The sequence below is a fragment of the Ovis canadensis genome, chromosome 1, assembly GCF_042477335.2.
Source record: "Ovis canadensis isolate MfBH-ARS-UI-01 breed Bighorn chromosome 1, ARS-UI_OviCan_v2, whole genome shotgun sequence".
Lineage (NCBI taxonomy): Eukaryota > Metazoa > Chordata > Mammalia > Artiodactyla > Bovidae > Ovis > Ovis canadensis.
The window spans coordinates 98381644-98394898 of NC_091245.1; the positions used below are offsets into that span (position 1 = coordinate 98381644).

Genomic DNA, 13255 nt, shown 5'->3' on the forward strand with positions numbered 1-13255 from the left:
GGAATTCTAAACTGTGTTTGGTAATTTCGCTAGTGACTTGAGTTGAGCTGGGGCAAGTTATTTTTCCATTTCATGCCTCAGTTTTAGCAACTTTTTTAATCTTCAATGGGTTAATAATATACCTCTTAGGGAATGTTCACAGTTTAAAACAGAGGTCTTTTAAAGACTTCAGATAAAAAGTGTTTTGAATTACACAAAAAAGTGTACAAAACACTGTTTATTTGAAGCCTTCAAAGTCCTTCTCTGTTTTAAACTGTGAATATTCTCTAAGAGATACATGTTTCCCTGGTGGCTCAGTGGTAGAGAATTCATCTGCCAGTGCAGGCGATGCAGGAGACATGGGTTCGATCCCTGGGTTGAAAGGATTCCCTGGAAGAAGAAATGGCAACCCAGTCCAGTATTCTTGCCTGGAAACTCCCATGGACAAAGGAGCCTAGAGGGCTACAGTTCATAGGGTAGTGAAGAGTCAGACATAACTGAGCACACCACAGCACACTCAGACAGCATTATCCAATCTCCTTTTTCTCCAACAAACATATTATCATCCTACTTCTGCCTGTGTGCATCTGTTCCTGTTGCTTGGTTGGATGGTTGACTGGTTAGCGCACTCCTCCAGTGCACTTACTACACATACAGCCTCAAAGCACTGAAGGCGTCTTAGTCACAGCCTCTAGCTATTTGAATGAGGCACTGTGCTGGGTACTTGAGTTATCTCATTTACCCTTCACTAGACCCCTCAAGGTAATGTTTATAATCCCCTTTTATTGATGACAAAATTAGGTTCTAAGAGGTTAAGTAACTTATGCAAAAAAGGTCATCAGTTAGTAAGTGGCCGAAAGGGATTTCTGCCTTTTGAGGTCTGCTGTCCTAAAACCCATGTTCCAGCATCACAGAGCTGAAAGGCATTAAGATGACATGCCTTGTCATCACATCTGGCTGGTTCCACCACACCATCGTTTTTCTCTATCCCAAGGGAATCTGTCATTTAGAAGTGTAAAAGGCCAGGTAGAAAGACAAAGCATTATATGGTGTGTCAATATTGAAATACAAATAGAATGATCATTGTGAAAAATTAGAGGCAAAAGAAATATTTTTAATGGGGAGGTGAAGTAAGGCCTCATGGGACATGGCATTGAATGATGAAGCTGAAGGGAGAATAGTGATGTGTTAGTTGGAAAGCATAGGACGTGTGGGAGAAATCCAGCTGGGCTGGTGGAGTGTGATGGCAGACAAAGCCGGATAGGTAAGTTGAGGTCCAGTTTTGAGTAGATTCCATTCTCAAGCTGAGTTGTGTAAAATTTAATTGCTATTCAATTAAAAACCTTGAAAAGATTTCTGAGTAAAGACAGTAAACTAATTAGAGATGTATAATTTAAATGGTGGAGATGAAATCATTTACCTCAGATTCGGACTTGAACCTACGTGACCAGGACTTAAACCCTGCCAAAACTCAGGACCTATTGAAGCTCCCAGGTGGCGCTAGTGGTAAAGAACCTGCCTGCCAAAGCACGAGGCACAAGAGATGCAGGTTCAATTTCCTGAGTCAGGAAGATCCCCTGGAGAAGGGCATGGAAAACCACTCCAGTATTCATGCCTGGAGAATCCCATGGACAGAGGAGCCTGGCGGGCTACAGTACATGGGGTTGCAAGAGTCAGACATGACTGAAATGACTTATCATGGAAATGAAGCTCAGGTTCTTGATGTCTCTTCACAGAAAGAATTCAGTGAGAGACAAAGTATAGGTAAGAAGTGGATTTATTCAGATTCAGAGAGAAGCACACTCCACATACAGAGTGTGGGCCATTGCAGAGGGCAAGTGTGGCCACAAAATATGACGTGGTTAGTTTTTATAGGCTGGGTAATTTCATATGCTAATGAGTGGGACATCCTGGAACGGAAGTCAAGTAGGCCTTAGGAAGCATCACTATGAACAAAGCTAGAGGAGGTGATGGAATTCCAGTTGAGCTATTTCAAATACTAAAAGGTGATGCTGTTAAAGTGCTGCATTCAATATGCCAGCAAATTTGGAAAACTCAACAGTGGCCACAGGACTGGAAAAGTCAGTTTTCATTCCAATCCCAAAGAAGGGCAATACCAAAGAATGTTCACAATTGCACTCATCTCACATGCTAGTAAAGTACTGTTGAAAATTCTCCAAGCCAGGCTTCAACAGTACATGAACCGTGAACTTCCAGATGTTTAAGCTGGATTTAGAAAAGCCAGAGGAACCAGAGATCAAATTGCCAACATCCATTGGATCATAGAAAAAGCAAGAGAATTCCAGAAAAACATCTACTTCTGCTTTATTGGTTGTGCCAAAGCCTTTGACTGTGTAGATCACAATAAACTGTGGAAAATTCTGAAAGAGAAGGGAATATCAGACCACTTGACCAGCCTTCTGAGAAATCTGTATGCAGATCAAGAAGCAACAGTTAGAACTGGATGTGGAACAACAGCCTGGTTTCAAATTGGGAAAAGAGTGCGTCAAGGCTGTATATTGTCACCCTACTTATTTAACTTATATGCAGAGTACATCATGCAAAATGCTAAGCTGGATGAAGCACAAACTGGAATCAAGATTGCCGGGAGAACTATCAATAATCTCAGATACGCAGATGACACTACCCTTATGGCAGAAAGTGAAGAAGAACTAAAGAGCCTCTTGATGAAAGTGAAAGAGGAGAGTGAAAAAACTGGCTTAAAATTCAACATTCAGAAAACTAAGATCATGGCATCCAGTCGCATCACTTCATGGCAAATAGATTGGAAAACAATGGAATCAGTGAGAGACTTTATTTTCTTGGGCTCCAAAATCACTGCAGATGATGACTGAAGCCATGATATTAAAGGACGCTTGCTGCTTGGAAGAAAAGCTATGACCAACCTAGACAGCATATTAAAAAACAGACATTACTGACAAAGATCTGTCTACTCAAACCTATGGTTTTTCTAGTAGTCATGTATGAATGTGAGAGTTGGACCATAAAGAAAACTGATCACTTAAGAATTGATGCTTTTGAACTGTGGTGTTGAAGAAGACTCTTGAGAGTCCCTTGGAATGCAAGGCGATCCAGCCAGTCAGTCCTAAAGGAGATCAGTCCTGAATGTTCATTGGAAGGACTGATGCAGAAGCTGAAACACTAATACTTTGCACTTGATGCGAAGAACTGACTCATTTGAATGCTGGGAAAGACTGAAGGCAGGAGAAGGGGACAACAGAGGGTAAGATGGTTGGATGGCCTTACCAACTCAATGGACATGAGTTTGAGCAAGCTCTGGGAGTTGGTGATGGACAGGGAAGCCTTGCATGCTGGTGTCCATGGGGTAGCAAAGAGTCAGACGCAACTGAGCAACTGAAATGAACTGACCTGAACTGAATGAGTGGGAGGATTATTCCAACTATTTTGGGCAAGGGGTGGAAATTTCCAGGAATTGGGCCACTGCCCACTCCTTGGTCTTTTGACAGTGCTTTGGGACTGTCATGGTGCCTCTGGATGTGTCATTTAGCTTGCTAATTGAGGATCAAGGTCTACTTAAATTCGACATTTCTGTCATCTTGGACCCATTTGATTATTGTGATTTATGTTGTGTCCTTGGGCTATGTCATTCTGTGAAAAGTTGTGCCCTGTCCCTTTCCCTCCTGTTACAGAGAGACTGAGGCTGGGGAGATGAGTTTTGAGACTATTCATTCTGATCCCAGGGATAAGGAAGGAGTACCTCATAGGGTGGTAACTGTGGGGGCTGGAGAGGAGGGCCAGGGTTGGAAAGAGATTTTAAATACCCAGTGCTAACCTCCACTAAAGATGCTTGAAGGCAAGGTATAGTTTTGCTCTTTAGTTCAGATACAATAATGATGTTCTTTAGGTGCTGACTATTCTAACAGCATGTATGATATACAATATATAATCATTGTTACCATTTAATTATAACCACTGTAACTTCCTAGGGCTTTTGAAAATATTTTATAGCAATTTAATTGAAATAAATTCACATACCAAATCAATTCACTGATTTAAAGTGTACAGTTAATATATACATCTGTGTTTCTAGAATATTCAGAGTTGTGCAAATATCAAGGCAGTAAATTTTAGAACATTTTTATCACTCCACAAGGAAACCCCCTCCCCATTAAGCATCACTCCCCAATTCCCCCAGCCTGAGTCAATCACCAGTGGACTTTATTTTTCTGGATTTGTCTACTCTGGACATTTCATATAAAGGGAGTCATACAATGTGTGGCTTTGTGACGCTTTTGCTTGACATAATGTATTCAAGGATCAGCCATGTTGTAGCCTATATCATTCCTTTTTATGGCCTAACAGCATTCCATTGTATGGATATACCAAATTTTGTTTATTTATTAAATCATGAATAAAATTTCTTTAATTATTCTAGAATGTTGCTATGTAAAATATTTGCGCTTGAAATAAATGACCTACTGAATGGATTGTATAGCAATTTCTATCTTAATACCATATTTACTCATCTACAGTGACTTTCTTTATCCACACATTAAACCTTCTTTGCATTAGGCTATATCCTGTACTTCCTCATCAGTCATCGCCTTTAGCATTTTAAATCCATACCTTGGAACTTTGCTTTTCTCAGCTGGACTACAAGCATACCAAGTGTAAGAAATATATGTTACACATCTTCATGATTCTCCACATGACCTGTTTCCCCACTGAATGTTGTTAACAATGGAAGAGAAGGGGGCCTGCAAGAGTCAAAGCAGGCTATTTTAACATTCTCAGGCTGTGACCACACTTTTTCAATTTAAACTTCTCCCTCCCCCACTCCTAAAAGTGTCTTGTGGAATCTTGGTGGGCCAGTGTGCAAACTATTGACCTAGAAAACATAATAGGTAATCTTCTAATCTAATGATGAAATGATTGATACATTTTTACATTAAGTACATTTTTCTAGGGCTTCCCTGGTGGCTCAGTGGTAAAGAATCTGCCTGCCAATGCAGGAGACATGGGTTCAATTCCAGATCTGGGAAGATCCCACATGCTGTGGAACAGCTAAGCCTGTATGCCATGGCTACTGAGCCTGTGCTCTAGAACCAAGGAGCCTCAACTATTGAGCCCCTGTGTGCACCTGCTAAAGCCCAAATTCCCTAGAGCCTGGACACCACAACAAGAGAGGCCACTGCAAGGAAAAGCCCACACACTGTGGCTAGAGAGGGCTCTCTGCAACTAGAGGAAAGCCCCTGCAGCAATGAAGAACGAGCACATCCAAAAATAAGTAAATAAAAAATTTCAAAGTTCTCTCTTTTAAAGAACTAATCAGGTAAAACCATTTATCTTTTGATATGTTTAAATTTTTATTTCATGTTGGAGTATAGTTGATTTACAGTGTTGTGTTAGTTTCAGGTGTATAGCAAAGTGACTCAGTTTTCCATATATATGTGTATTCTTTTACAAATTACTTTCCTATATAGATTACTACAGAATATCGAGTAGAGTTCCCCGTGCTATACAGTACGTCATTGTTGATCATCTAATTTTGTATATAGTGGTGTGTATCTGTGAATCCCGAACTTCTAATTTATCCCTCCCCCAGTCTTTCCCCTTTGGTAACCAAAATTTGTTTTCTGCATCTGTGAGTCTGTTTCAGTTCAATTCAGTCGCTCAGTCGTGTCTGACTCTGTGACTCCATGGACTGCAGCCGGGCCTCCCTGTCCATTACCAACTCCCAGAGTTTATTCAAACTCGTGTCCGTTGAGTCAGTGATGCCATCCAATCATCTTGCCCTCTGTCGTCCCCTTCTCCTCCTGCCTTCATTCTTTTCCAGCATCAGGGTCTTTTCAAATGAGTCAGTTCTTCAAATCAGGTGGCCAAAGTACTAGAGTTTCAGCTTCAGCATCAGTCCTTCCAGTACATATTCAGGTCTGGTTTCCTTTAGGATGGACTGGTTGGGTCTCCTTGCTGTCCAAGGGACTCTCAAGAGTCTTCTCCAACACCAGAGTTCAAAAGCATCAATTCTTTAGCACTCAGCTTTCTTTATAGTCCAACTCTCCCATCCATACATGACTACTGGAAAAACCATAGCTTTGACTAGTCGGACCTTTGTTGACAAAAGTAATGTCTGTGCTTTTTAATATGCTGTCTAGGTTGGTCATTCCTGGAGAAGGGAAAGGGTACCCCACTCCAGTATTCTGGCGTGGAGAAGTCCCTGGGGTTGCAAAGAGTCAGACATGACTGAGTGCTTTTCACTTTCACTTTTCACTAGCTTGGTCATAGCTTTTCTTCCAAGGAGCAAGCATCTTTTAATTTCATGACTACAGTCACCATCTGCAGTGATTTTGAAGCCCAAGAAAATAAAGTCTGCCACTGTTTCCATTGTTTCCCCATCTTTTTGCCGTGAAGTGATGGGACTGGATATGAAGATTTTAGTTTTCTGAGTGTTGATTTGGTATGTTCTTCTTTCTCTAGCTGTTTTAGGTGTAATGTTGTTTATTTGTGGAACATAGTGTGAAAACTATTGCTAATTAATATACTACTGCTGCTGCTGCTGCTAAGTTGCTTCAGTCGTGTCCAATTCTATGCAACCCCGTAGATGGCAGCCCACCAGGCTCCTCTGTCGCTGGGATTCTCCAGGCAAGAATACTGGAGTAGGTTGCCATTTCCTTCTCCAATGCATGCATACATGCTAAGCTGCTTCAGTCATATCTGACTCTGTGCCACCCCATAGACGGCAGCCCACCAGGTTCTGCTGTCCCTGGGATTCTCTAGGCAAGAATACTGGAGTGGGTTGCCATTTCCTTCTCCACCTAATTAATATAGTGGGTAATAATGAATCTATTCTGATGCTGAAAGGATTGATACATTTTGCATTAAAAATTTTTTTTTTAAACTGGTCAGGCAAAAAATTTTACTTGATTTTTAAGAAAGGTGGTTTGTTTGTTTGTTTTTTAGAGATTCACTGTGTCACAGCTTCTTCTGGAGCAGAATTTTTTAAACCTCTATTTTTTAAAGGAATAGCCACATTGTAGATTATATGAGCAGTGGATCAATTTATAGAGTTAAAATTGAAGACTTGGAAAAAAATTTCTGTTCATTAATTTTATATCTATATGGGGTGATGAATGTTCACTAAGCTCATTTCATTATGTATGTAAGTCATTATGCTCTACCCTTTAAACTTATACAGTGGTGTGTGTCAAATATATCTCAATAGAACTGGAAGGGGGGCGGGAAAGGTATGGTATGTCAAATAAAAGGATAATCTTTTTTTAAAAAAATTCTTGGAAAGGAGTCAGGTAATTGGTTACTCTTTTTTTTTTAAACCTAATTGTATATTGAACTTTGAACACCAAGAATGGAAATCAGTCCAGGAGAATTTTGTGTTTAACATGGATTGGTGTTAAGATTCCAGTCAAGTGATGTTTCCTGAAACAGAACAAGCTACCAACACAGAGAAAATATAACTAAACACAGTTAATCTGTAAACTCATTGTTAGCCTAGTACTCTAGTTCTAGATACTAATTCTCCAGGCAAGAATACCAAAGTGGGTTTCCTTTCCCTTCTCCAGGGGATCTTTCCAACCCAGGGCTTGAACCCAGGTCTCCAGCATTACAGGCAGATTCTATACCATCGGAACCACAGGGAATCCCCATACTCTTCTGGGGACATGTAGAAAGAGAGAGACTCTCTCCTCCCCAGCCACTCTTTCCTGAGTACATACATTTGCACAGGTATCTTGACAAAGCGCTGACAACATTTGGTGATAGGATAAGCAAATACAGTCAAATTCAGATTCTCTTCAGCTGTATATAGAATTTAACAGTTTATATTTGAATACTTACTAATGGAGAATGGAGAAATGTGATTAACTATGCAGGAATTTTTCTGAAGAGAATGGTTACAGAGGGTTAAAATTTAATGTTGTAAATTGGAATGTACTTACATTTCCATGTGGTAGATTTTGAAATTACCATGAAATTACCTTGATCCACCAGAATAATTGATTGTTATCCACCAGAACAAAAGATTTACCATCTAATCTTGTAAGATGAGACTGTTTTAGCAGTTCTGTGTGAGGCTCATAAACTTTGTTGTCTGTTTGCTTGGATAGATAAAATGATAAAACCTAGAGAAGTAACTGTATTTATTCTTTTTTTCCCTCCTTTTCATTTCTCTTTTCTACTTACTTAGATTGAATATCTGTTTGTGTGCAGGTGCCCAGGATATTCCACCTTTGGTGTAATTATTTTCTTTCCTTTGTATGGCATATTATTAATTTAATATGTGATTATGGCTGAGAACTTCAGCTATCGCAGTCAGGAAAGGAAAACTATTGTTTTTGTAAGTAATAATAGCAAATTTTAAAAAACCAACTTAGTTATTTACAATATTGTGTTAGTTTCAGATGTATAGCAAAGTGATTCAGATATGTGTGTGTATAGTGGTATGTACTCGATAATCCCATACTTTTAATTTATCTCCCACCCCCACTTTGGTAATCATAAGTTTGTTTTCTATGTCTGTAAGTCTGTTTCTGTTTTGTAAATAAGTTCATTTGTGTCATATTTTATATTCCACATCCGTGTGTGTTAGTCGCTCAAGTCATGTCTGACTCTCTGCGACCCCATGGACTGGAGCCCACCAGGCTCTTGTCCATGGGATTCTCCAGGCAAGGATACTGGAGTGGGTTGCCATTTCCTTCTCCACGTATAAGTGGTATCATATAATATTTGTCTTTTCTCTGTCTAACCGGGTGTCTGTGGCAGTTAATGATAATTAAGGCCTGTTTGCTTTTCAGAACATAGAGTTGAAGGTTGAAGTAGAGAGCCTGAAACGAGAACTCCAGGACAAGAGACAGCATCTGGATAAAACATGGTGAGTTGCAGTTTGAACTAGTTGAGCTCTTGGTTTTTTCCAGAGTCTGGCTCATTTAGCTGTAACCAAATTCTTTAACCTTAATTCTGGCATTTGAGTGCTGTATCCAGTTTAGGAGTTGAGACAAGGGGCCTTCTTTTCCTTGGGCTCTCTAAGTCTGAGAGACATTGAAGTAGATTGTAATGTCATCAAACCTAAGCCTGTAAACTTCCTAGTCAATAATCTACAAAGAACATCCAGGGTTGACACAGAATTTGGGGGAAATGGGTACTCTCATATACTGCTGGTAAAAATGCAAATTGTGGTAACATTTTTGGAATGTAGTACTACTTATGAAAGTAAAAAATCAGTACTTTCTTTGATCAAATCATTCCTAAAAGGAATTTATTCATTATAAATAAAAAAATAAGCATAAAAGGATAAATATATAAGGATATTAATCACATCATTTTTTGTAATTGCAAAAAAAATTAAAAAAACTATCCATCAATAGGACAATGGTTGAAAACATTTCAATATAAACATACTATGGAATATTATACAGTCATTACAAATGAATTAGGTCTATATATTATTATCCTGGTGGAAAGTCCCTGATACACTAAGGGGCAAAGTGCTCAGTGATACTTAGAATATAAGTATCCTTTAGGTAAAGACAAACAACCTATGTGTACATGTGCTTGGTTGAGTATGCATAGAAAAAACTGCAGGGTTACATACCAAACACTTTTACATTGCTTTTATCAAGAGAGTGAGACTGGAATTTGTGGTAGGGAGAAGACTTCATTATTTTTATATACCAATATTATTAGCATGGTTACTTTTATAATTAAAAAACCCCTTAGTTTTAAATGACAAATGTTACTGAATTTTTTACTAAAAATAATTTTCAGATTATGTCCTAGAATCAGTATATATTCAATCTGATCTGGCTTTCCTTCTATCTCTATAGTATTTCTTGATGCTTATTAATAGAGTGATAGTCCAGCAATATTAGAATACTCAAACTAGGCTCAGCTGTACACAGTATGCTGATATTACTCAATTACTTACCAAGGCATTAAATGAGCTTATAGATTTTAGGAACATGTGAAATACCAATTGAGTTATAAATTTTGAGATTTGTATAGTGTATTTTTAATTATCATTTCAGCCTTTTATTAGGTGGCACTATCCTATTTTTAGAAATGAGAAAGCTAAGGTACAGAGTGTTAAAGTCTTTGCAGATGAGTGGCAGAACCCACAACGTCTGGCATCAAGTTCAAGGCACTTCTGCCTTCACAACAGCTGTAGCCTATTAAATCAGGCATTCCTGGCTCACTGAGTTACTCAGAAAATTTGTAACTTCAGTCTTATGATATTGTACTTTGCTGTTGTCTGTTACATTTATCAAGGAATATGGAGTCAAAGTAAAAGTTTATTATTCCTGAGGTCTGCCTATTTAGGGGGGTCTTAGGTTATTCTCTTGACTGGTATCACTTGCACAACAAAGACCCTTCTACTCCCTTCATTATACATGAACTCATGTTCATGTATAATGACATGAACTCAAGATAAGTATAGTTTCCAGGACAGTGCTGAGTAGTGTCCACTTCGACCAAGGAATTCTATAATCCTTAAAGAAGCTCCATTTAGTTGCCATGGACACAACCTCTTGGGCCTAATATTAAAATACTCCTGGGCTTGGATAGAGCACCTTTGTTTTATCATGAGCCTGTGAAGGTTCAGTATTGTTCTCTCTACCCTGAAAACAAGAAGATGGTCAGTGGTTCTCATCAAATGGCTTAAAACAGGAATAAAATCAACCGGAATTAAGATCATTCAGCACCTGATACTGCCTTCAAATTCTAATCCTCAGACATCTAAGGGCAGCTGTTGTCAGCTATAAATAAGCCGGTGACACCTTACCCGCTTCGTGCTAGTGCCTGGACATTCATTCCTGAGGACATTAGAGAAGCAAAGCTGGGCCAGAACCCTGATCTTCCGTAGATTAAATGTCCACTTTCTGCATGGGACCATGGGGAAACTGGACAGAACTCTGGGTAGGTAGCCCAGACTCAGGACAGTTTACAGGTTACTGGCTAGAAAGGACAAGAGCCTTTCTATGGCTGTCCAGATGGATATTCTGTTCCAGCAACCTAAATGGAAGGAACACTCTAAGTTCAAATAGCAAGAAGTCAAAGAATGAGCAAAGGACTCTGGGAGAGCAGTCCAAATGGAAGAGTCCAGGGACAGGTGGCAGTGAACATGGATGCTGAGTTCTAAGCCATTTGATGACTACCTGCCTTTCAACTGAAAGCTTTTCCTCTTAAAGCTGTAGCAGTCGTGAAGCTTCTCGGGTGTCAAGTACATTCTGACTGACAAGCAATACAAATTAGAATTCCTAAAAGATTATCTGAAAAGTTGGAATGAGCAGTTCCATGAATAATTGCAGTTCCACAAATAATTGCAGTTCCACAAATAATTTCTTCTCACCAGTGTGATTCAGAAGTACTGAAACAGCCTGAATGGGTCCCCTTGCTAAGTTATACAGCTGGCTGTGACTGGCTAACGTTCTGTGGTTTTAGCGCTGATGCGGAGAATATCAACAGCCATAATGAAGCTGAGCTCCGGCGCCAGTTTGAGGAGAGACAGCAGGAGACGGAGCATGTTTACGAGCTCCTGGAGAATAAGATCCAGCTTCTGCAAGAGGTGAGTATCCCCAGCTACGGCTTCCCTTTCACCTCTTTCCTGATTGCTCTGCCTCCTGGCCTTCACCTTTTCCCTCTCTACTTTCCTTCCTAAGCTCCTTAAGTGTCCCTGTGTTTCAGGGCTCCTAACCTAGGTGGGGGCTTTGCAGCTTCTTGGTTCTCATTCTTTTTTGTGTCTTCTTGCAGGAGTCCAGGCTAGCAAAAAATGAAGCCGCACGGATGGCGGCTCTGGTGGAAGCAGAGAAAGAGTGTAACCTGGAGCTCTCGGAGAAACTGAAGGGAGTCACCAAGGAGAGGGAAGGTGTACCAGGAGACCAGGTCAAATCTGACCAGTACACTGAGGCCCTGGCCCAGAGGGACAAGTAGGTACCTTTGGTACTGTATTTGCTACTTGTCTTTTGCCTGTTTTCCAGCAAGTGAGAGTATATAGCAGCTACACTGTTGCCTTTTAAGGACTTGTGGACCTTCACCATTTCCAAGACTTTATGGCTCCCCTAAGTAAAGAATATCTTTTTAGGGTTGAGTCTTTAATGGTATCCATTAACAGAACTGACTTGCTGGCAATCAGGAGATTTAAGTAGGTGTAAGTAGAACAATGGTCAAATGATAGTGAACAAGAGACATGATCACTTATTCACATGGATTGAGCACCTGCTGTATGCCAGACACTGGACTAAGCACTCAGGTTACAGAGATGAAAGGCCCATTTCCTGCCATCAAGACACGTTATACATTATTAATAAGTTCTCTGGTAGAAGTAGCATGGGATACTCTGGGGTGTATAGGATTGTCATCTACTCAAGAGCAGAGTGCCACTGGAAGTTTCCTGGAGGAGGTGAAATCTGAGGTAGATTTTGAAGAGTGAATAGGAGTTGAAAGAAGCAATGTAGGAAGTGATTAGGGAGGGGAAATGTCCTGTGCAGGAGGAAACACCATTGAGGGGAGACACAGGGACAGGCATATTTCAAGACATATAATTAGTTCTACAGGACCAGAGTGGAGGGTCTGGGAAAGACCAGTGAGAGGTAAGCTGTATTGGGAAAAAGGCATCTGACTGTGCTGGCTTTGTATTTAAAAGGAACTTGAATTTTCTCATGAAGGTAAGTGGGCAGTTGTTGAGGGCAGGACTGTGTCTTGGTTATTACAGCAACTTCTTAACTATTCTCTTTACTTCTGGTCCTGCCTTTCTCCATTTTCATCCCAATCTAACAATTCAGAGAAGTTTTGAAATGAAATTGACAAGTATTTAGCCTCTTCAATGCATGATACTACGGTGGCGTAAAAAGCCTTAAGTGGTTTTTAACTGGATAGGTGAAAAACACACAGTATACACAGTGACCAGTGACCAAAGTGATCTTTTTGAGACACAAATCTGATCATATTATTGCAGAGCCGTTTGGAAAGTTCTCAACACCTTTAGGAAGTAAGATCTGTTCTTAGTGTGGCCATCAAAGCCTGTTGTGTTCTGACTCCTGATTTCCCCCAGACTCATCCCCTACCATGACTCCTTCACATTTCACTGATTCCAGACTGGTAATAATAATGAAGACTAAGGTTTGCTGGGCTCTTACTGTATAACTGAGCTGAGTCCTTTATATTCTTGTTTAATTCTCCCATAAAGTTTAATTCTCTTGTAAAGTTAACAATCCCATGAGGTAGGGATTATTATAGTTTATAAAGGAAGAAATTGGCATTTAGAGAGTTATGTAACGTGGCTTCA

General features: G+C 39.9%; 1 protein-coding gene across 9 annotated transcripts in view; it reads left to right on the plus strand.

Annotated features, from left to right (window-relative positions):
- The window catches only part of PDE4DIP (phosphodiesterase 4D interacting protein), a 250860-nt gene that overhangs the window by 125422 nt on the left and 112183 nt on the right, over positions 1-13255 (plus strand). For all 9 annotated transcript variants that reach the window (XR_011259665.1, XM_069602460.1, XM_069602428.1 and 6 more), the window contains 3 exons: positions 8769-8845; positions 11413-11536; positions 11722-11897. Coding sequence is in view for 8 of the 9 variants with exons in the window: in XM_069602460.1 (XP_069458561.1) it covers positions 8769-8845; positions 11413-11536; positions 11722-11897 (377 nt within the window). In the remaining variant the exon portion in view is untranslated. The remainder of the gene's footprint in view (positions 1-8768; positions 8846-11412; positions 11537-11721; positions 11898-13255) is intronic.